Below are 25237 nucleotides of genomic sequence, written 5' to 3'. Positions count from 1 at the left end.
AATATGATAATAAATTTAATTTTCAAAATTTATGTGTATTTATTGATTCCTTCACCTGAATTAAATGTAGTTTAGGAAATCAGTTTATAAACCCGAAGATATACTATAAGTTATCATTCCATCTTATAATTTTCAGAACCTATTTACCTACTCTAAATCATGATCATATCCTCCTCAACCCCCTATATTATTTTCTGTTTCTTCTACATTTATTTTAAGAGCTAATCTCTTGTAAACCAAAGATCTCTCGTTAATTAAACTAAATTTTCGTTTACTAAGTTGACATAGTTGAGACAAAAGTATGTTCACGATTCTATTAATAAGAAATCCTTACCTATTTAACTAGATTCATGAAGCTCATTGCAGAGTGCAGTACAAAGGATGCAGATACACTTAGTACGCGCAAACAAGGTATTACCAACAGTTTCTTTTAGTTTTTAAAATTTTAAAATTTTTAACTTTAAAGATGTGACGCTTCTTTCATTTGCACGTTCAAATGTCACACAACATAAAATTCAGATGATATAATCATTAAATCTAATATTTTCAGTACCTACTTGTCTTCACTACATCAATACTGAATTCTTCTTCTCCTCTCCTCCTTCTCCTTCACCTCTATTCTTTCTCTTTCTTCCACATACATTTTCGATAGTTTGCTTACCTTAATTTAGGAGAAATCAAGATTTAATATATGAAGCGTGGTTACAACTATATGAAAAGCAGCGTAACTGGTGGTGGTGCACTGCATCATAATCTTCATTAACCAAAGACCTCTGCAACTGTTATATAACAGCATACTTTAATATCATTGATACTTCACGAACAGTATTACTAAATTAAATATTGATTTAGGATTTAAATGTAGTTGAAATATGAGGATTGTAATTTATCCAGCTCAGCGCAGAATGCAGCATCGAGAGTGGAGATACACCCAGTAGTTAGAAACAAGGCATTATTACCTACAGTTCCTTTAGTTTTTGGTGTTGTTTGGAGGACAATGTGCTGCTTTATTTTTACCTTTAAATCTAATATTTTAAGTAGCTGTTGAACTGTAATATTATCGTATCCTCTTCATCCTCCTTCTCCTCATCGCCATCCTCTATTTACAACTAGCAGCAAAATCAGCGTATCTGACTGTGGCGCACTCTATGATAATCTTAAGTTAACCCAGGATCTTGTTTTAGTGAAAGAAAGTTTCATTTTCTAATTTGAAATAGTTGAATCAACTATATATATATATGACAAATCCACCGAACGCATCCTCGGGTTGTGGATAGAGGGTCCCTGTACCAAGGGTTTCTGCTGAATATGGTTACAAAAATAAATAGGCAGTCGCGGACAATTGTCCAGGGGTGGTCCCGAAGGAATTAACCCCCAAGCGGAGGTGTGAAAACCGTGCCGAAAGCTGAATGGCACCTGGGTGAGGTGTCTAGAACGGTGACTCTGGGATACCAGGCGACCTCTCAGAGTAAGCATTGTTTGGAGCACATTGTCACAATCTGAGTTCAATAAATGGAATTTTTTAACTACTTTTAAGATCGATACAACGATTTCAGTCGATATCGCTACCCGAAGCACGGACATCCAAGGCCTTTCTCAGTCCAGTATCTGTTGGGAAGGACCCGACTGGTTGATGGAACACGACGCGCTCTGGCTCATTCACAGCTGCAGATCTTCGAGTCCCAGACCCATATCACCCGCAAAACCAACCAATCAAGTGTGTGGGGTCGCCCAGGTGACCCCAACCGACGAGCATCCAGCAGACAAATTCTCGAGCCTGAGCTAACTACTCAGAGGCATGGCTCACGCCAGACGAGGGCTCCACCGACAAATGGATTCGACTACGCCACCACTCCGTGCTCCTCTAGGAGCCGACGAAGTATACCAATAGTATGTGATCTGGGTCAAAACGAGCCGCTACATGCCGGCTTCCGTGCGACGTACTTTCACACCATCAGACGCGCCTAAATAGTCAACTAAAGAACACAGGTCAGGAAACACGTTCAGGACTGCACACTCTGCGCCTACGCCAATGCAAAGCCCATGAAACAAGCCATAGAAAAACGGTACCGATAACTCACAGGATTAAGAGCCAAGGCCTGCTGACTGGCAGTAGGAAAATCACTAGCCCATGGCGAGTTGCGCGCACCCCTCAAAAACCACAAAAAATCATTAAAGAATTAATCAATATTGATTCCACAGTTGAAATCACCCGCCTATTAAAATCTGAAAAAAAAATTACAGAACTCGGTACGGAAAAATATTGCCCATTACTAATGGTTACGTTATACATGTTATATATGAAGTGGGTAATTTTTGTAAAATTATTTTATTTAAGTTAATATTAAATTATTATTTAAATAAGCTCAACGCATACGCTTCCGGCGGTCTTCTTTGACATTTTTGTATTTCTTGAAGTGCTTCTCTCCGCGGTAAGCCATATCTAAATTATTTCACATTTCAAATATACTCAAAGTGCGATGCGGAAGGATTCTTTGTGAAAAGGCAAATATTTTTACTAATTAAATATTTACTGGGAAGACATATGATTTAAATCCATTATGTTTCTTTCTTTAACAAAATATGTGAGAAATTGCATTTTATCTGTCACAAAATTTTAAATTGTATCAGTGTAGTCCGTCTAATGACGTCATGGATAATTGTTGTTTAGCTCGAGTTTATGTAGTGGTTGCGTGTGCCAAACCGTCTCTAATTATTCTTACATTTTCTCGCCGACACCAGCAACTTAAGGCATGTTGCTAATAAATCGCATTAACAACAATGTTGATTATTCGTTCAGTCTTCATCTTAATCTGGACTTCCACATCCCTTATCTTTATTTATATATTTATATCTTACATTATATTCAGTTATATATTTATATATTTATACAAGACGATAGCCAAATGTGTTTCTTTGATTGAATTCATATCCTTTCAATTACTTATTTGTGTAAACCGCAAAATGTGGTTGTTAGCCAGTTTCGAGAAAAATGGATATACATCATCAACAGTTTATATGGGTTGTAAGAAGAAGTATTCTAACGAACTTTGGATAGCCCTCGTAGACTAACCGTAAAACGTTTAAGTCGAGAACGTTACGTGCGGCGTACGAGGGGCGTTGGAATACTTTCTCTCCATGTCATACGAATTTCTCCATGAATTTTAGACAATTTTAATCGAAACTGTATGAAACCCCCTTTTACTTAATGGGTAAGTAAGTCTTCTAGTAATAAACTTTCATTACAAAAAATAAGAAAAGAACAAAAAAATTGTTTATTTTTTTTTTTTGACTGAACACTTTTGAACTTCGAGTTTTGAGTTTTTGAACAGAATTATCGAAAATAGTTTATATTTTATTTCTTATCAGGTAGCACTTAGAAATAGTACTATAAAAAAGTAATTATTGGGAATAATATTGGAAAAATGGTTGGTAAAATTATTAGGTGAATAATTTTCATTTGGTCATTTACAAAAAAAAAAACACAAGTATTGCGTACCACTATAATGCTTACATACTTCAACACGGTTTTTATCTTTCTTTATTTTATTTTTACATAAATCTGATTTTTGTTTCACGTAAATTTGCCAAAATTCCTGAGCTCGAACAGAGCTGGTCATTAATTGGCGAAAATCTGAATTCATGGATTTTGAGAAGAAATTACATGTGTTTCAATTTGTATTTGAATTAGATATAAAGATTTCGTGAATTATCCAATGTAATTAACCCAAATTACAAACTACTCGTATGTATGCATATAATTTGTATTTTCTACCACATACACAAGGTACAATTAACAATTTATTTTAATTACATAGATAAAGTCATTGGAACGATTTCTAAGTTAATTTGACGAAATAATTTAAGAGGTGGAGTGGGAGTGGCGAACTGCTCTGCAGAGTTTAAACGTGAATGCTCAGCGCAGTACACTTAAATAGTACATGAGTCCACGTTGGAGACTTCTACTATGATTAAAACTGCACATTAAAGGCATGTGATACATAGAGCTGCGCAGTAGATTTCTTCAGTACATAGGACAGCGTAAGGTAGTTCTACGACAATTAGACTTGCATAATAGATTGCATGGCCTATGCGGGTGCGTGGTACAGCAATGTGGTACAAAGGGCTGCGCAGAATACTTATACAGTAGGTATGACTGTGCACTGAAATTGTACAACATTTAGGGGTGCGCAGTAGTATGGCACGGAACATAAATATTTACAGTATAGTTCCTTGTTTCACAGGATAGCACATTATAGTTATAAAGAACAGGGGCTGCGCAGTGATGTAGTACCATACTAATGGGTGCGCAGTCGACTTCTGTAATATATGCTATTGTGAATTGAACTTATGTATTAACCGGGGTTGCACATAAAACTTTTAAGGTAACTAGGATTGCGCTGTAGAATTATATGAGAGCCATGTATGGCATATAAGGGTGCGCAGTGCCGTTCAACATTACTCAACTATGCAGTATATTTATTTGATACAAGCATATGTGCAGTAGACTTATACGAAACTTAAAGATGCGCAGTTGATTTATGAAGCACAGGAGGGCGCGCAGTACTGATCATGGTACTAAGGTCTCGCAGTAGAGTTTTCCAATATATGTGTCTGCGCAGTGCAGTTCGACCCAGCTTACGGATACTCTGTAGACTTAAAAGGCACATAAGCGTGTGCAGTGCAGTTCGGTGGTACTCTGGATTTGTGATAGGGGTTTTCAGCACAATCGGCTGCGCAGTGCAGTTCTAAGACATTTTCAGATGAGCAATAGACTAATAAGGCACATCTGCGTTCACAGTTAAGGCACATGATAATGCACATGCGTAGTAGAGTTCTCTGACACATACAGCTGCGCAGCGCACTTCGATGACATTTCATAATGCGTTGTAGACTTATTAGTCTTAGCATTTCGGGCCTTTACTTTGAACTTTCATGTGTTTAATAAGTCTACTGCGTATTCACGAATGTCGTACAACTGGATTACACAGTTGTATGTGCTCAGGAACTTTACTGCGCAGGCATATTATCACGGATTACATAATCCTGCGTAACAGTGAACTTCAATGAGCACTTACCTCCTCAGAAGGTAAGTAAGCGTATGTGGAGTGCGCCAGGGAGTGAAAAGTATAGTTAAAGCGCAGACGTCAGTTAGGTTTTGGCGAAATAGAGAAAGTGAGGTTAAATTGACCAGAATTTATGCAAAGTTTGTGGACAGGATTTGTAAGCTTTCAAATGGGTCACGGGTGGTCCTCGTATGGTTATGTAATGTTCAGGAAGGAAAAGGGTATCCACAATTGCTGATAAGGGGTATCCAAATAAAATAAAGGAACGTATAGGGCAATAGGCAAATGAAGAGTTCAGAGATATCTATCGGTTCCAGTAGATTCTGTATGGAGAGGTCTCTGTTACCGATGAAAGAGCAGGAAGAGACAGAGCTAGAGGAGGTTAGCGAGAAGTAGTAAGAGGAAAAACGTGCAAAGAATACAGAGTCCTTTCAAGACAAGCAGTAGATATTATATTTGTGATGCTAAATGGGAACAGGAGATAAAAGATCTGAAGGAGAAAGTAGAAGGGCTAGAGAGTAATGATGGAGGGCAGAAAGGAAAAGGAAGTAAAGTGAAACAAGTGTAACAGGAAATTAGGTTGTGAAAGGAAAGGATGGGAAAAAGTCTAGGTGAAATAGAAGGAATGTCAAACATAAAAATAATTGGCAGGACGGAGTACGAACAGAAAGGGAGCTGGGAGAGGGTAGAGCACATAATAGAAGAGGAAATGGGAGAGCATAGGAGCGAAAAGGGGGAGGTGGTGGCTAGAGAAAGGGTAAGGGCAGTGGAGCTGAGAATTGAGAGAAAGAGAAGGTAGAAAGAGAAATAATATTGTTGTAAGGCGGTTGAGGAATGTTAGGTAGTTAAACTGGAGGGAAAAAATGGGGATTGAGTGGCGGCCGTGGAGTTAGAGAACTTAGGCAAAATTAGCAAACTTAGCAAAATTAAAATACGATCAAGAATCAAGAAGTTTTCATCGACAACGATTTGACGCGGAACGATAGGGATGTGCAGAGAATACTGAACAATAGGGCTATAAGGAATGGGATCGCAGGGAGAATGACAAAGATTGGGCAAAAAAATAAAAATAGATGTGAAAATGTAGGTGTTGGACGAGGAGAAAGAGGAGCTAGAGGTATTGCATGTTGAATTATTTCGAAAGAAACGAGGAGGTAGGGCTAAAGCATGTAGGTTGAGTAGTCAGTGTGCTATACTGGAATGTAGCATAAGTTGATGTCTACAACGAAATAGCAGAAAAAGGAGAAATACCTGGAAAAGGATTTGAAGAATTTAAGACAGAAAGAGACGTGTGAAAGATTATGAATGGGTTTACGAAACGAGGGGGGGGGGGAATAAGTGAGAAGATATGGGGTGAGGAATAGATGGAATTCTTTAAAGATGGAGTAAATGGGAGTAGAGAGGCCTAATCGTGAGCATAAGGAGGTATATGAACAGATGCAAGATAGGGTGAGAGAAAAAGAGGGAATTTAGGAGTGTTTCTGGATGGACAGTAGGTTGATACAAGATTGTGTGCTTAGCACAATGCTTTTTGCGATTTTAAACGCAGATATTAAAAGTAAGCTAGCAGCCGAGTAGTAAGAGGAGTTAGGGTAGGAGGGGTTAGGAAATAGTCGCTCGCCGAGAAAGAAGTTATTCGAAGATGATTTTGGAAGAAAAATAAAATTATTCGAGTTACTAGTAAAGAGTGACTTATTTTATGGAGTGGAGCTGTAGGTGTGAGGGAAGTGAGAAGGTAAACAGGAAACAGGAGAAGCATGTAAAGTGGACACTGGGATTGGCAAGGAATACGCCTAATTATATTGTCAGGAGAGATGCCGGAAGTACGAGTAAATAATTGTTAGGTATTAGCAGCTGAGACGGACTATTATTATGCGAAGAAAATCAGTATAATGATAGGCGCTTATTTTATGAGAATAGTCCGCATCTCAAGGTATCAGAAAAACGCAAAAAACGCAGAAAAACGCAGCCTTATTACTGCCAAAACAGTATTTTACAGCCATCAGTGTAGTACATGTATACTGTGCTAACTCACGAACCACAGAAGTGAACTGCGCGACCCTATGTACCATTGATTTTGACTGCGCAGCCCAATGTTTGACCTTGTGTGTTTGGCAGAAAACACAAATCACATACAAGTAATTTGTAATTTAATCTAATCAAACTGGAACGAACACAATTTTTCTAAAATATAATTCCATTACATTAGAGTGAGATACATGTAAATTGTCGCGTGTATTTGAAATATTTTGGGTCCAGCTCTGGGCTGCTGTAGCACAAGAGCGTTAAATTATATTCAAATGTTTCAAATTTCACTGTCATATCCTGTCTTTCGCTCATACATAGATAGCCTGACCTCCAAGCTAATACACTGTTATTATGTGAAGTAATTACTTGCTCCTACATTTACAATTTAACTTTAAACAATAAAAAGAAAGATTTAATACTTTTAACTTAAATAATGCTTATGAATTTAATATTTTAATCGAAATCGCAATATCTAAATAAATTTTTTAGCAACTTTGAATTTTCTCGCATGCCGGACAAGCGACATTTCAGACTGGATGAATTACAGATTTGGTTGAACGTGCGCACTCGGCAACTTATTAATTCTAACAAGATACGTAACGTCATAATTAATTATGTCGGGTAAGCGATTTAATGCTGCTGCGAGCTACAGTATCCTCTACAAATTTACATCCAAGAATTATACGTATGGTCATCTGCTTTTAAACTTAGTTTAAATTAAGTCAGTTTAAACATGTTTCAGTTACTTCAGTTTAAACTGTTCTGTAAGAGTTCTTGAATTATTAAACGTAAACCATATTAAAAGCATTTTTGTTTAAATGGTTCCATACATACATCGTTTGTTTATTCAGTTTATTGTCTATGGTCTACTATTTAAACGAATTACTATTTTAATTTATCTCATAAAGCTAAACAAATTCGAAATTCTTAAAGTTTAATGTCTGTAACATTTTACATTTATTAGCAACACAAATTATATTAACTGGTTGCAGCTCTCTAGAAGTTGAGTTCTCATTGAACGTCCATTATTGTGTGCGGTCTTGTAATAATTCTCTTTTTTTGCAAAAAAAGTTACAAGCATTCATTACACTATTCTGATGAATCAGAATCAGAATCAGCCGGAACTGGTATTTCTTGTAATTCTGGCGTATTTTCTGAATTCTTTTTTGATATCGTTGCAGAAATGTAAGCATTTGGACCGTCCCCTTTAGTATGTTCAATGCCGACCCTGAAATCCGATAAGAGTATAATTAAAATACAATAATATTCCAATTTATATTTTTAAAATTGATTCGTTATTTCGAAGGGTGTACTTTAAGGCCGGATATTTTGTTTTGCAGCACCCACCTTCAAAGCTGGATATTTAATTTTTCTAAATAATATGCAAAGCAAGACATTGCAGTCAACGATGTGAGAGTAATGTTGCCGTATGCGTATTTTAAAAAACAGTTTTTTGCACATCAGTGGGAAAAGTTACGCATCGTTTTAAATCTTTAGAAAAATAGCGGAAAAGTTAAGAAATATAAACAAAGAAGAGATTCCTTAGGTGCTATAAAAATATTAATTTTTTTAATTGACCTTGGGAGAACTACTTATTTTTTACTATTTCTATGAAAACAGAATATTACTGCCTTAAGTTAAAGCAAAAAATGCATTTTCCCGAAAGTTGTAAGAATTTGGTTCTTCTTTTAGTTCCCTTAAGGTCAACTCACTGGCAACAGATCTAAGGCGCAATTGAATTCTAGTTAATTAGTCCTTATAAAGGTTTATGAAAAAGTTCATGTTTGGGAACCCGTGCTCATGTACACTTAACATGTACGGCTCATGTGCAGTTCACTTCGCCCAATTCCTGTTCATGAAGCGTCAATATTTAATGTACAGGTTGGTGTGAGCGAATTTGAACATAAATATATGTAGGACCTTCGGTCGTACTCTAAAATTCATTTTCAGAAGGAATACAGTCATCCTCGTGACTGACAGACAAATTTAAATTCGCAAATTTAAAAAAAAAATTTTATTGCGAACTTATGTCATCGATTATGCCGGGGTACCAGCACGCAAGGTAAATTTTTATATTTTGGAATTTCTCATTAAAAATGTAATAAAAATTAACCATAATAATGGGCTATAAAGTTACTTATTATTGAGTACCATAATTGACAATTGAAGCTTAACCAATCAGAAGCATACGTTAGTTCGACGTAGTTCATCTGTCGTTGAGGAGAGTTTGTGCGCAAAATATCTAAGACCGTGTGATTTCATATTTACAGAAGGTCGTGAATGTCAATAGTGCAGCTTCAACGACAACTGCAAGCCGAGATATTAAATTAAAAAAAGTATATTTTCCTTCAAAATACACGTTACATTATATAAAATTACTTTTTTCAAATATTTTGAATTCTGTGGAATTCAAATGAATTCTTGTAAAGATTTTATCTAGACTTTTATTTCTATCTTTTACAATTGCGTAATTTGAGACACAACACAACGGCATTCCAATGCACTTATGCTACTATATAACCATTACTTAACAAATTTACGCTTTTAATCTGACAAGGGGAGAGCCTGCGAATCGAAATTCAAATCGAGGTCGCGTGAGCATAATTCAAAAGATTATCGAATTTAATTCGACGCACGTTACGGCTTTTTTTAAAGTGCAGGCCAGTTTTGAAAATATTCATTTCTAAAAATTACGGCTACCTTCACTAATTTACTAATATTAGTCACGCGGCACGTCTCTTACCCAGCGGCTCTGGCCTGGTTATAGCGTGTGTGATTGTGTTACATCATAAAAAATGTGAAATATGATTATTATTCATATTAATTAATTACGGTAGGACTCTTTGGATCGGGACGGACCGGGTCTCCATTTTCGATATCATTTATTAAAAAGCGAAAATTACTATAAAAGGGGTTTAAAGTGGCCCCTTAGGGGTAGTCAGTGTCGATGATCATGAATTTGGGGTCATAATATAAGAATTGAAAATGGCGGATCTAATATGGCGGATCTAAGCTAACCTTCATATTTTGAGTAATTTAAATTACCTCGATCGACTTGAAAATAATTACTTAAATGTTTTGAGTATCGTTAATTACAAATCTGGAGTCTGAATACAAGAATTCAAAATGGCGCACCCAATATGTTGGATGTGAACCAACCATCATCTTCTTGAGTAATTCAAATTACCCTGATTGACTTAAAAATTATTACTTGGGTGTTTTTGGTTTCGCTGATCACAAATTTTTGAGACAGAGTACGAGAATTCAGAATAGCAGATTCAATATAAGTCATATTGTCCAATTTTTCAGTTTAAATTACCCTAACTAGTCTGATCAGCTTGAAAATGATTACTCAAGGCTTTTAATGGACGCTGATCATGAACCCACAGTCCCAATATCGGAATTTGATATGGTGGGCACAATATGGTAGCTGTGATTGGCGCAGGAGATTCTCATACATTATTTTCATAGGGTCGAAAAACGTTGTGGGCCCAGTACAGAACAATCGAAAGACAATCATCGGCGCTAGAGTACAGCTTCACTTCTAATTATTTATATTTCACATAAATGAATGAATGAATGCCCGTTCTGTATTTTGGTCACAATTGAAGCAAGGGAAAATCGTTTATCAAGCTTCCTTTTACTTCTGCTTTTCTATTTGTTTGGTGTGATGGCAGATTAGCATATGTTCGAATTTATTCTTTACCCATTTTTAGAGATCTTTTGATGCCAAAATTGCTTTATCCGCTGATTTAGCTTGAAGACAAACACATGCGGCTTCTCTTTTGAAGGTGGCACCAATACCATCGCAAGCACCTTTGTCATAGGCGGTAGCTTAAAAATGCAGTTCACCCTGTATGTCGAATTATTGTTCATGATCAATAGAATTCATCATTTGAAAACGATTTTTATAGTGTTGCGTGACGCTATCACGCACATAAATGGGTTTACTCACTTTTGGGTAAACCTTATTAATTTCTGCTATGAGGTTTGTTTTGTATAATGTACACTACAACAGTAATATGACTCATAAGACCGGACAGAAGTACGGGGCTAAAGTCCTTTATATCGTCACCAGATCTGTGATAGAATACTGCAGGATGGAGTGTGCACTTATCGTTATTGTAATGAAATATTTGCAAACCATTTTGTACCACATACTTGAAATTTTCAGAGAAATCGAAATTAACTAATACTTCACCTTCTTTCAGATGAGAATAACGTTTCATCACATATTCTGATTGCTTCTTTTGCAATGAAGTGATGTGACAACAATTTTGGTAGACTAACACACATTTCTTCAACAAAATTATCTGCAGGATTACATTCCTTTTTAAGATTTCACCTATCAGTCGACTGCCATATACCATAGATTACTTGAGATATTTTTTGTTATTGAAGAACTTGATTCATGCAATTAGAAAATTCTTTAATTCCTGGACATGATTCTCATTCAATAAAGTAATAGGCAAGCTTTATGTAATCACACATTACAAATCTAATTTAATCTATATGATCTTTCACTGGATTTTGTGAACTTTTCATCAAATATTTCAAATTAACAGTATCAGTCATCGCATTGAAATTTTTATGAATTGTAAATACATAAACGCTATGAGTTCCACTTTCTTTAGCGATCTCACAGAATTTCGGCCGCTTTAGCTTTCTCCGCCTCTTTTTCGAACCGTTTATTTTCCTCCTCTTTTTTGATTAAATAACTCAGTATAATCATTTTTTCTCTTATATTTTTCTTCGACACTTGCCTCTTTTCTCTATTTTGTTAATTCCCTTTTCAATTCCTTCTACCTCTGTGTAAATTCTTTATCCCAGTAACTTCCGTTCCTTCCTTCATTGACTTATTTTTTAGATTGTGCACTCTACTACTCTTTTTATACCTTCTATCGTCATTTTCACCTACTATTTTACATTTTTTCCCCCATTTCGATATTCCTGACCTTTTTTTTAAACTGTTCTTTATCTTTCATTGGACGATCCCCTATCCCTGCTCTTCTTACTTTATACGACGGATCACGGTTGTGAATAATAATCTAATTGAAATTCGAAATCGATAATACCCATCAAAGCTTATCCTCTACCATCCCCTCGCCACTTCGGCCACCACCACGAAGCAATAATAAGGATATTCAACTGCCATGGACAGCTTTTTTGAATCTGATAGGAGCAAAGGCAGCGTAAGTGCCAGGCCTGTGAGTAGTGATCACTCTTCATTAGTGCGCAGATGCCAGGCGTCCTTTTCTCACGCACAGAAAAAGAGGCAGTATTATTAAATTATAATTATTATTATATTAAATTATTATTATTATAAAAGTATTATTATCAGGTTTTGCGAGTGTGTTTTTTTTGCTACCAGCAGAAGTGTTTTAAGCTTTTAAGTGAAATCAGTGTGTAAAATGTGCAAACTACAATAATTAATGCTTTTGTAATATTGATGTAGATTTTTTGACCAGGGACATTAAATAATAGTTTTAGATGTTAATTTTGTTTGTCTACTTGGTCTAAATCAATATTATCAAAATATTGATTAATATTAAGCTTGTGAAGAAAAGATCTCTAGCTCCGCTGGGATATGACCCCAGGTCCTTTAGATTGCCGGTCTGATACTTTACGAACTGAGCTACGGAGAGACAACAATATTTTCTTCACAACCTCCTTACAAGCTGAATGTCAACGTCATTCCTTATACTTGTAAGATTTTTCTTTCTGATGCATCAGACCGGCAATCTGAAGGACTTGCGCTTATATCCTAGCGAAGCTAGGGAGAATTTTGTTCACAATCTTAAGATTCATCAATATTCTAATAATATTGATTTAGACCAAGTGGACACACAAAATTAACATCTAAAATTAGTAATTAATTTCCCTGGTCAAAAAACCTAAATCAATAATAAAATATGAATTCATGTTTAGAAAGAAAAATCTTATAAGTATAATGAATGACGTGGACATTCAGCTTGTCAGTAGGTTGTGAAGAAAATATTCTCGTCTCTCCGTAGCTCAGTTGGTAGAGCATCAGACCGGCAATCTGAAGGACGTGGGCTCATATCCCAGCTGAGCTAGGGAGCATTTTTTTCACAATCTTAAGATAAATCGATATTTGTTTAATATTGATTTAGACCAAGTAGACACACAAAATTAACATCTAAAACTATTAATTAATTTCCAATGTCTAAAAACCTAAATGAATAATAAAGTATGAATTCATATTTAGAAAGAAAAATCTTATAAGTATAAGGAATGACGTGAACATTCAGCTTGTAGGGAGGTTATGAAGAAAATATTCTCATCTCTCCGTAGCTCAGTTGGTAAAGCATCAGACCGGCAATCTGAAGGATCTGGGCTCATATCCTAGCGGGGCTAGGGAACATTTTTTTAACAATCTTAAGATTAATCAATATTTTAATAATATTGATTTAGACTTTCGGTTGAGTAAATACGTAAGTCAAGTGGATTTTATCTTTACACACTCATTTTACTGCACAGCTAAAAACAATGTTGATGGTAGCAAAAGAAAACAAACTCTCATAACCTGATAATCATACTTTATTTTAAAAATCTGTCGCTGTCGCACTTATCTATATGCGCAAGAAGAGCTGAATCAAAGTCAAGAACGTTGCCGAACAAAGTGTAATCGTTTTTGTGGACGTTTCTAAAATTGCGTTTGTTCTTTGAATTGAGGAGGAGGGGTTTAGGGAGTGTTTTTTTTTAAATTTTGGCAGCCCAAACGTTTTCCGATGTGTTTCTGTCAAAAACGATGGAATACCAAATTCCTTTCAACAATATTAATATTTTGTGCAATTTGGGCAATTCAATAAAGTGTTTTCTCAAAATCATTACTGTCTTTTAACTGGCCTGAAGTATGTCACATTTTACATCCAACTCTATTTATAATTATAAATTTTTAAAGCATTCTAGAAAAAAAAAACATAGGAAAGATATTTTGAGTTAATAGTTCTTGTAAAATTACAAAGTAACATAGAAAAGAGTCATCGAATGGACATTCTTAGTTGACTTCGCAAACAATATAACTCGTGGAATAAAAGGAAATCTCTTAATTTTTTTAATCGAAATAGTTTAAATAATTAATATTCTTGTGAATTTTTAAATAATCATAAAAAGAGACCATCGCAAAGATATCTTTGGCTAATTCTGTAAAAAACTGAGCTTATTAGTACAAAAGACCAAACTCCTAACTTTTTCATCTAAACTGTTTTCATAATGATCGATTCTTATGAATTTACAAAGCAACATGAGGAAAAGATATCAGAGAACAATGCTTTATATTTATTAAACTAAGGAAAACAGAAACGGGAATTTGATTATTAAAATCATAAGTAACTGCATCGTTTTACACCGTACGGCATTGCTTTAGTACTTTTTTTGTCCACGTGATGTTGTGGAAGTATCTGAGTTTTGACCAATCAGGCAGGAGCAAGGTGAACATGACGTAAGTTAGGATAGGTTATAAATGCTCGAGCCAGCAGCGCTCATTCTACTTATGTTGTATACCGTCAGTAGTCCCAGTTATTGAGTTTGAGTTTGCCACGTGTCCACGAGGTTTCACAAGATTATGTACTTCAAATCTTATAATAAAGAATCTTGATATTGTGTACAATATTATTATTATTTAAACTTGTGTTAGGATTTTATATTTGATTATTTGATATGATTTGATTATTTGAACATGTTTTATGATTTGATTATTTGAATATGTTTTATGATTTTATATTTTATATTGTGACATGCTTTTACATTTATTTTTTTTTTCATTTGTTCTGTGGTGATCTTATTTTGCAATTTTTCCTATTTTGTCTAATGCCCCCCCCCCCCGTTTCACAAAAATTTCTATGCGATAAATTGATTTAGGCTCTATTGTTAAACTCCGAGAAATCAAGAAGCATCGTAAGGGAAAAATGTTAAATTGTTAGAAATATTATACCCCAAAATCGTGCTTTATTTTTCTGTAACAATTTTATAGCGTTCGTGGATTTCAGTGTATAGTTGTAAAATCAAGAAAATGTTAAATTTAATCAATTGTGTTGGATCTAGGTTAAACCAATCTTAAGATTCTTTCGTAAATAAATTTTTACTGAGCTATTTCCTTATACAACTCGCTATCTTGTCATTCCGAGTAAGAAACCCTTATCTTTCTAAAACCACGCCCTCTACCAGATTATCCTACTTTTGATTTGAGCTGGAGGGAAGGTAATAGGGATGCTCAGATTCCGGTACACCATAACCTTGAAATGTAATTTATTTTGCTCAAGTTAAATTTAGAATTTGAAAGTAAGATTTTTAGTTTTGTTGGTTTCTGAGATTTCACTCGGACGTTCAGGTTTTGTTAATTTCTGTGACCCAGGAAAGGTCTGGCGCCAAACATTGTTTATTAAAAGGTTATCTTGATGTTGAATTCATCCTACCTTTTCTGTGCACGTCATCGTATGTATGCATACTAGAACTCCTGCGCGAACTGAGGCGCGCGCCTCTTAATTTTTGTATAAAAAGTAATAACCCAAATCCTTATTTTCTCTATGTAATTTATATTTATTAAAAGTTACAGAATATTTGTATAAAATAATTTCATTTATCTTCTATAATAGATTAAAACAAATTTCATATTTTTTGGTTTTATATATTCATTGTTTGTTGAAAAATTAATTTACATATCATATTTATGAATCACATTTATTATAATGTTGTAATTCACTTTCCTGATAATGTTTAAATAAGGCACGTAGCATTTTTAATCTACAATTTTTATTTATTAATTTAACAAATTTTAAACATTTGTATCAAGTAATTTACCACCTTTTCTTTCAATAATTACTATAGTCCTCTCTTTTGAGTTCAAAATCACTGTTATTTGTTATTTTATAAATTCAAAAAACTATTTAACAAAATTTTAAAGTGAAATATATCAGACCACAGGCAGGAATGGGAAGCAGATAGGGTGCAAGGGAAAGGAAAGAGGTAATTTGACATGAGGAGAATGAAAGAGGTGATGCAGGGGGCCGGAGGAAAAAATAGTGCAGCAGAAACTGCAAAAATAATCTGTCATATGAAAAAAATAATGAAGGAGGTATGCTGGCAGACAGAAGTAGAATATAGGACGTAGTGGGGTCAGCCAAGGAAATTATCGAACGAAGAGTTGGAGATAGAGAGTGAAGAGAGAGCGAAAAGAAAAAGGAATGTGAGAGTTCTGGGAGTTAGAAAGGAAAAAGATTACGTGATAAAGGTGATAAAGTACCTTGCAGCTCACACCAAGGTAGTGGCAAAAATGGAGAGCTAGTGAAAAGTGGATGCGGAATGACACTGCAGTTGATATCCTGAAAAAATAAGAAGGAATTGATGAGTGCGATAGGGAACCTGAAAAGCTCGGGTCAATGATTAGAGGATGACTGGACGGGAAGGAAAGAGAAGGTCCAGGAATGATTAGGAAGGAGAAGAGACGAATGAATATGTTGGGGATCGAGATCCAGCTAAGACAGGTGAAAGCGAAAGTGGGAGAGACGACCTGACAGTGGGACGAGGAAGAAGGAGGCATGGTGGTTATGGGCATCATGGAGAAGAAGACGGATGGAGAGCAGGAAAAGAAGGCAAGAGTGAGAAGTATAAAGAAGAAGGAGCATAAGTGAGGGAGGAGAACTGTTGTATGGGAGAGTTAAAAGAGTAGAGGCTACTCAGGGGCCATGTTACACTCGAGTCACGGTACTGCGACCACTTAGCGCACGTCAGCCGTCAATAGTGAGAACACATGAGGGGACCCCACTCCTGCGACTATTTACTATGTTCAATTCTGTGTAGATGATACGTGTGTGTATCAGTGTGCGTACATGTCAACTGTTTACCTTCTGAAAGTTTGTAGTGACGATTTGAATCATTATTATTAAAATTATCAAAATAAATAGAGCGAAAGAAACGTGGAAAGACATAACAAATATAAAATCTTCCACCGTAAGTATTGAATGTATTTGACTATAAATTAAAATTAAAATTAGAGTGAATTGTACATTTGAAGATATTATCAAATGTAGAAATGAGTAGTGGGGGGTAAGGGGTTATAGCATCGATCTCATTATCGGGGGATAAATGTACTCAATAGCGGGAGTTCGCAGTACAGAATTTTAAAGTACCGAGACTCGAGTGTATCTGTGTGGAAGGTTTAAAAAATGTGAAACTGAAAGATTTTGTTTGTGAGTCATGGTAAAGGCTGAGCGGGAGTGGTAGGTAAAAGTATAAAAGCTGTTCAAAGACTCTAGAAGACTATGGGATGAGAGATTTTAAGGACCTTGGACTTCCTGTTCTATACTTATGAATTAATAGTTTATAATGTATGATTTATGGTTGAGTAGACAGAAGGGAGGTTATATTGGGATTTCTGAAGTTTCCAAAACACGAAAGGGAGGAGTATAATAAAGGCTACTGAATTATTATTATTATTCAAACTATCTCGATGAAAAACTTAAGAGTTTGGACTTGTTTCTACGATTCGATTTGTTTACGGAGTCTACTAACAATGTTTTTTTGAATGAGTTTTCTATGCTGCTTTGTAAATTTACAAGAATTCTTATTCATATAAATAAGTTAAAAAAATTAAAATTTTGATCTTTTTTCACGAATAAGCTCAATTTTTCACAAAGTTAACTGAGAATCTTTCCGATGATTTCTTTTCTATGATGCTTTGCAAATTTACAAGAATATCAATTATTTAAACATTTTCGATTAAAAATTAAGGGTTTGGTTTTCTTTCCAAGAGTCCACTTATTTACGGAGTCCACTAATAATGTCTGTCCGATGCCTTTTTCTATGTTGCTTTGTACATTTGTAAGAACTAATAATTAATAAAACAATTTAGATTAAAAAATTAAGAGTTTGGTTTTTGTTCTAGGGATAAGGTCAATTTTTTAAAGAATTAACTTAAAATATCTTCCAGATGATTTTTTTCTATGATTCTTTTGAAATTAACAAGAATATCAAGTATTTTAACTATTTCGTTAACAAAAATTAAGAATTTGTTCTCCTTTCTACAAGTCAAAAGTATACTGTTAATGTGTATGAGATTACTTTTTTCTATGTTACTTTGTAAACGTGCAAGAATTATTAACCATTTAAACAATTTATGTTCAAAAATTAAGAGGTTGGTCTTTTTTTACGAATAAGCTACATTTTTTACAGAATTAACTTAAAATATCTTTCCGATGATTTCTATTTATGATTTTTTGCAAATTTTCAAGAATATTAATTATTAAAACATTTTCGATTAAAATGTAAGAGTTTGCTTTTCTTTCTAAGATTCAATTTTCTCACGGAGACCATTGGGAATTTCTATGTGATAACTTTTTTCTATGTTTCTTTGTAAATTTACAAGAACTGATCATTATTAAAACAATTAAGATTAAAAAGTTGAGAGTTTGGTCTTTTTTTAATAATAAGCTTAATTTTTTACAGTATTAACCAAAAATATCTTTCCGATGGTCTCTTTCTATGATTATTTGAAAATTCACAAGAATATTAATTATTTAAAATATTTCGATTTAAAAAATTAAGAGATTGCCCTTTATCCCCCGAGTCACTTTGTTTTCGAATTAAGCTAAGAATGTCCATTCGATGACTCTTTTATATGTTACGTCGCAATTTTACAAGAACTATCATCCAAAAATATCTTTCCGATCTTTTTTTTTCTATAATATTTTTAAAATTTACAATAATTCATTAATTATAAATAGAGTTCGATGTAAAGTATGACACACTTTAGACTAGATAAAAGACTGGAATGATTTTGAGAAGATACTTTATTCAATTTTCTAGTCGACGTTTTGAGAGTCGAATGCTCTCCCCATCAGGAAATGCAGTGTCAAAGTTAGCCTTCAATATAAAGGAGAACGTGAGTTCTGTTTCCTCTTTAAAATTTAAATTTAAAAGTGTGATAGTAAGTGTTTCAATATTATTCACACATTTATTAGAATTATTAATTATTTAAATAAGGTTAATCAACACATTTAGAGCTTGGCTATTGTTTAAACTACAAGATCACCACTCTCCTCTCCAGAGAGATGACCGACCCAGGTCTTCATCCAAAAGTGTTGAGCAACCTCCTGGACAATTAAGATTTTTCCACTTCAATCAAATAAAACTTCCAGCAAAATTAAATGGGATACGAGGCTCCGAGATTGATTCGCAACTAACTCTTAAATTTCCAGGGGTTTGAAAACAATTCTGGGCAACTACGAAATACTATTAGTTATAAATGACAGTAAAGTTAATTCTTTGATTAGAAACAAAAATATTAGGGTAACGACAACCATTTTATAGAATTTATTAACGTAAATAAGAAAAGTGTGGATATTGACTACAGGGAATGGTTTAGAATCAATTGATAAAGTTCATACTACAAAAGGCTTTTAGGTTTTTGTGGACAAGGAAAATTAAGGGGGGGATTTATAGGGAGAATTTCGATAAGATTTAGGAGCTTCACGTTGACCCTTGGATGCGTTGCAGCTATCACATTCGCAGACCGTGATTCTGGGCCGTCTACAATTGAAGCAGAACTTGTTTATGAACGGCGTCGGATAGCTGGATCAGCTTTGGATCAGAATCGGGGTCCATGTCAGAAGCTATGTAGGGCTTTAGCTCTTCTATATGAATTTTACTAATTTTATCGATTGACAAACTGCTGATTTCATAGACTGTTGCGGTAAAAACTTTAGAGATTCGGTACGGTCCGACGAACTTAGGATTGACTTTTGCAGCTATTTGTTTCCTTCTGGATGATGGAATTCGGCTACGGAACAACACAAGATCACCACGTATAAATCTTACCTGCCGACCGCGGTGCTTTCAGTGGCTAGATGGTTTTTGAAAGGCGTCCCAGGATCGATGGTTCCTGCTTATGTATGATATTACCATTGTTTTTAACATTCGGTTAACTCGCTCAACTCGGTTGGCTTGTGGGTGGTTTAGAAGCGGGGGGGGGGGGGGGGGGGGGGGGGGGGGGGGGGGGGGGTGAGTGACAAATATTAAATTCTTGTGCCATAAAGAGGAAGGTATTATTAATAAACTCCGTGCCATTATCTGTTAAAAGAACCTGAGGAGATCCCCAGCGATTTATTATGAGTTCCTGGAATGAATCCCGAATTCTTTTACCGGTAGCCGATCGCAAAGGAAGACACTCGACCCACTTCCTAAAAAAGTCCTGTATTACGAGTATATATTTAAATCCTGACTTACTTGGGGGAAATGGTCCCATTATATCTGCGGCCATGACAATTCAAGGCTCTTCTACGATGCGCTGACCCATGAATTCCGGGGGTGCCTGCTGATCTACCTTACAAAGTTGGCAAATTTCGCATTTACGGACATAATCGGCTACATCTCTATAACACCCCGGCCAAAAATAGTCTAAGGCAATCCTCATATACGTTTTTTGGGTGTCTGAGTGACCAGCCTGGGGTCTCTAATGGGCTTCCTTCAGGATTAACTCGCGTTCATCGTCACTAGGGACCAGTTTTCACTCGTTCATATCTCGAACTGAGGTTGAAATGACGGGGTCGAGTCGGTAATGGTAGAGTTCATTTTCTGACATTTTAAGGTAGGGAATTTTTCAGGAAAATCAGTCACGGCAAGGCAACGACGATAATTCCAAGAGTGTGTTGGGTTACTTATTAGGTATATATTTTCTATAAGGTCTTCATGTATTCTAGACAGGGCGTCCAGGAAATGATGAAGGGCTCCCTTTCGATGCACTATTTTATAATCATATTCGAGCAACGATAGCGCCAAATTTGCGAGTATATCGGTTGGATTTTTAAGCTTATGTACCCAAAGTAAACTACTATAATCCGTGATGACCGTAAAGTAGTAACCCTCTAAATAGGCGCGAAACTTTTGAATGTCCCATAATGTCCCTCTGTCCATGTCCATCGTTAATCTTTTCGAACAACTTTCCTAGAGGTAAAGCTAAGGTAGCATAATCTGGAATGAATCTGGGTTGATCACCAAATACTGCAGCGAAAATTACATAATATGAATGCCCAAAATGAACTTATAACTCTTATAGCGTCATACTCAGAAGAACGTGAACACAGTGTACAATGCAGAGGTTACTCATCGGACTTTCTGACTTGCTTATTGAGGACAAAAATAGGTTGTAAATAGAATTAGAATTTTGGACAGCTTGACTAGGATTTAGATCGTCTTAACTCCTTTCATTATCATTCTAATGAAATTCGGCTTTCGTATTATTTCATTCGCTTGGGTTTCGAATCGGGTAGAACTCCTGTTAAGGTTACGATCGTTTCCTGGATTGGGATCTCAACTGGGGTTATAATAGTTCCGACTGAGGTTATTTAGGTTTCTAGTAGGTTGGGGGACGGCAGTTCGCTCTGAAGTTGGGGTTGCTCAAATCGTTTTGGATACTCTATAGCCCTTTTTGAACTACCGCCACTCGTTATAAATGCGCGAAATTTCTTATATTGGATCTTTGAATTGAAAGGTGTGAACGTGGTGATAAATTTCGATTAGCAAAACTAACTTCCTCTTCCACCAATATTTTAGGGGATAATCGGTGAAACATGGCTAACATACACGTTAAATAATTGGCCACAGGTTCGTCATTACCAGCAGAAAACTCGTCGAAAGTTAGCCAATCAGTTTTATAGGCAACATTACCACCGCTCAGCTATTCCTGACATGAACAAATGGAGCAGGGGTGGGTATGCACGTCTTAGGGGTAGTTTTTGGGGAACGTATTATCGGGGAGAAAAAACAGTAAAAAAATATGAACTAAAAGTGTATTCTGAGTTTTATTATTTTGAATGGTTTTTTCATTACATATATGTTCTGCCGCATACTTTCTCGTGGAAGGGTAGTTGTAGGGAAAATTATAATGAGAGGGAAATTTTCAAGTGGCATCTAATGAATTTGGAGTTCTAAATCGTGAAAACATTTTTCAAGGTGGTTTTTGTACTTTTTAAACGTTTTTTGTCAGGAGGGTTAGGTATATATGACTCAGGGGTAGTTTCTTGGGGAACGTATTATATATAATCAAGGAGAAAAAAGAGCAAAAATATAAACAAACAGTGTTTTCTAAGTTTTATTATTTTTAATACTTCTTTTAAAACACATATATCTACTGTTGCATACTTTCACGTGGAAGGGTAGTTTTAAGAGAAATTATAATAAGAGGACAATTTTGAAGTGTCATGTTAATAATTTTGGTGTTCTAAATCATTTTCACATTGTTCAAGGTGGTTTTCCAACTTTTAAAACGTTTTTGGTGAAGAGAGTAGGTATGTATGACCCAGGGGTCGTTTTTGGGGGACGTATTATATATAATCGGAGAGCAGAAAGAGAGCAAAAATATTAACTAACAGTGTTTTCTAAGTTTTATTATTTTTAATGCTTTTTTCATGCATATATATTGTCTGCTGCATACTTTCACGTTGAAGGGTAGTTTTGAAGAAAATTATAATGAGAGGGAAATTTTTAAGTGGAATGTAATTAATTTGGAGTTCTAAATCATTTTCACATTGTTCAAGGTGGTTTTTCAACTTTTTAAACGTTTTCGTCAGGAGGTATATGTATGTATAACTCGGGGGTAGTTTTTGGGAACGTATTATATATAATCGGGGAGCAAAAAAAACAGCACAAAAATATGAACTAACACTGTTTTCTATGTTGTATTATTTTTAATGCTTTTTTTATGCACACATATGTTCTGCTGCATACTTTCACGTGGAAGGGTAGTTTTAAGGGAGGATATAATCAGAGGGAATTTTTCTAGTGTTATGTTAATAATTTGGAGTTCTAAATCATTTTCACATTGTTCAAAGTGGTTTTCCAACTTTTAAGACGTTTTTGGTCAGGAGGGGTAGTTATGTACGGTTTAGGGGTAGTTTTTGGAAAATGTATTACATATAATCAGGGAGAAAAAAAAGAGCAAAAAATATGAACTAACAGTGTTTTCTGAGTTTTATTATTTTTAATGTTTTCTTTCATGCACATATCTGATCTGCTGCACACTTTCACGTGGAAGGGTAGTTTTAAGGAAAATTATAATGAGAGGGAAATTCTCAAGGGGCATGTAATTAATTTGGCATTCTGAATCATATGGACATTGTTCACGGTGGTTTTTTAAAGTTTATAAACGTTTTTTGTCAGGAGGGTTAGGTAAGTATGACTCAGGGGTAGTTTTTGGGGAAATTATTTTATACAATCGGGGAGCAAAAAAGAGCCAAAAAATATGAGCTAACAGTGTTTTCTAAGTTTTATTATTTTTAATGCTTTTTTTATGCACACATATGTTCTGCTGCATACTTTCACGTGGAAGGGTAGTTTTAAGGGAGGATACAATCAGAGGGAATTTTTCTAGTGTTATGTTAATAATTTGGAGTTCTAAATCATTTTCACATTTTTCAAGGTGGTTTTCCCACTTTTAAAACGTTTTTAGTCAGGAGCGGTAGGTATGTATGACTCTGGGTTAGTTTTTGGGGCACGTGTTATATATAATCGGAGAGCAAAAAAAAAAAGAAAAAATATTAACTAACAGTGTTTTCTAAGTTTTATTATTTTTAATGCTTTTTTTTATGCACACATATGCTCTGCTGCATACTTTCATGTGGAAGGGTAGTTTTATGGGAGTATATAATGAGAGGGAATTTTTTCAGTGTCATTTTAATAATTTTGAGTTCTAAATCATTTTCACATTTTTCAAGGTGGCTTTACAACTTTTAAAACGTTTTTGGTCAGGAGGGGCAAGAACGTATGATTTAGGGATAGATTATTGGAGAACGTATTATATATAATCGAGGAGAAAAAAAGAGAAAAAAATATTACCAAATAGTGTTTTCTAAGTTGTATTATTTTTAATCCTTTTTGGAAACACATATATGTTCTGTTGCATACTTTCACGTGGAAGGGTAGTTTTAAGGGAAATTATAATGACAACCGCAGGATTTCGCCGGGAGCGGGTGCTAATCTGGAAAATTTCACCCGCTTGCAGCGAAATCGTGGTAAAATTTCAGCCACAGCCACGTCTCACGACCGTGAGATAGATGGTTACAGTCTGCAAAGGAATCAATATGACGATCCAGTAAAAGCCTCGTGCACCCTAAGAACACGGAGCGACCCAAGGACAACCGCCTTCTGCATTTTTCCCCAAAGGGTTCTAGCATATTGTTGACACGCAGGGGTGCTTTTTAGGCCATTAGCAAGTGAAAGCTTGGCACCTCCAAGAGCGCCGATGATAAGGACGATCAATTTAACAGAATATTCCGGGTACAATCCTTGCAACTCCCTTATAAGGTCTCGATACCTCTCTTTCTTTTCATTCTCCTTGGTTATGATGTTTTTGTCAGCTGGTGCCGAAAATTCGATAACAAACATGGTTCGCTTCTCGAAATCAAGAAGAACCATGTCAGGCCTCGAGTGAGCAACAGAAAAAATTGTCGAGAATATAAAGTTCCAGTATATGTGGCACTTCCCATTCTCGACAATTGACTCAATTTCCCTAGGAGCATTCAGAGGAGCGATATTAAGTTTAATGCCGTAGGAGTGACAGAGATGGTAATAAAGCACTCTTAGTGCCGCATTGTGCCTTTGAATGTAGGTCGTTCCCGCGTGAGTTGGACAACTAGATAGTATGTGAGCTAAATGCTCGGGTTGTGCATGGCACGCCCTGCAGCTATCATCGGGAATATCTTGGCTCAAAATGTGGCGACGGTATTTTAAGGTGGAAATGACACGGTCTTGGCATGCAAAAATGAAACCCTCCGTACCAGACTTCAATCCGGGCGATTTAAGGAAAGCAAACGTTAGCTCACAAGACATTGACTGATCCTTCACATTTCTGTGGAAGATACCGTGCATCCTCTTATCGAGGAGCTGTTCACGAAAGTTTTTCTCTTGTGCTTTCTTATTCCGGGCTTTCAGGAGTGAGCACTCGAGATAGATAAGATTTGATGCATTTTGCTCACCCCTAATACTGAAGTCAAGTCCGAGTACTTCAGCAGCCTCCTCCGCTGCTTTGTACAGAAACGCTCCTTTGCCCACTATTTCGTGATTCCTGACCATTTTAAGAAGAGGGTCTATTCCATTTGCAACTCTATGTGCTGTACCCAGGATAATCC

General features: G+C 35.5%; 1 protein-coding gene across 1 annotated transcript in view; it reads right to left on the bottom strand.

Annotated features, from left to right (window-relative positions):
* Window positions 1–3489: 3489 nt before the first annotated feature.
* The window catches only part of LOC117175622 (protein stoned-B), a 320808-nt gene continuing 299060 nt past the window's right edge, over window positions 3490–25237 (bottom strand). Inside the window, exon 13 of the mRNA XM_033365331.1 lies at window positions 3490–8322. Coding sequence (XP_033221222.1) covers window positions 8184–8322 — 139 coding nt within the window. The 3' untranslated portion in view covers window positions 3490–8183. The remainder of the gene's footprint in view (window positions 8323–25237) is intronic.

This window comes from Belonocnema kinseyi, chromosome 6, assembly GCF_010883055.1.
Source record: "Belonocnema kinseyi isolate 2016_QV_RU_SX_M_011 chromosome 6, B_treatae_v1, whole genome shotgun sequence".
In the NCBI taxonomy this organism is placed as follows: domain Eukaryota; kingdom Metazoa; phylum Arthropoda; class Insecta; order Hymenoptera; family Cynipidae; genus Belonocnema; species Belonocnema kinseyi.
This window is presented reverse-complemented; position numbering and strand designations above follow the sequence as displayed.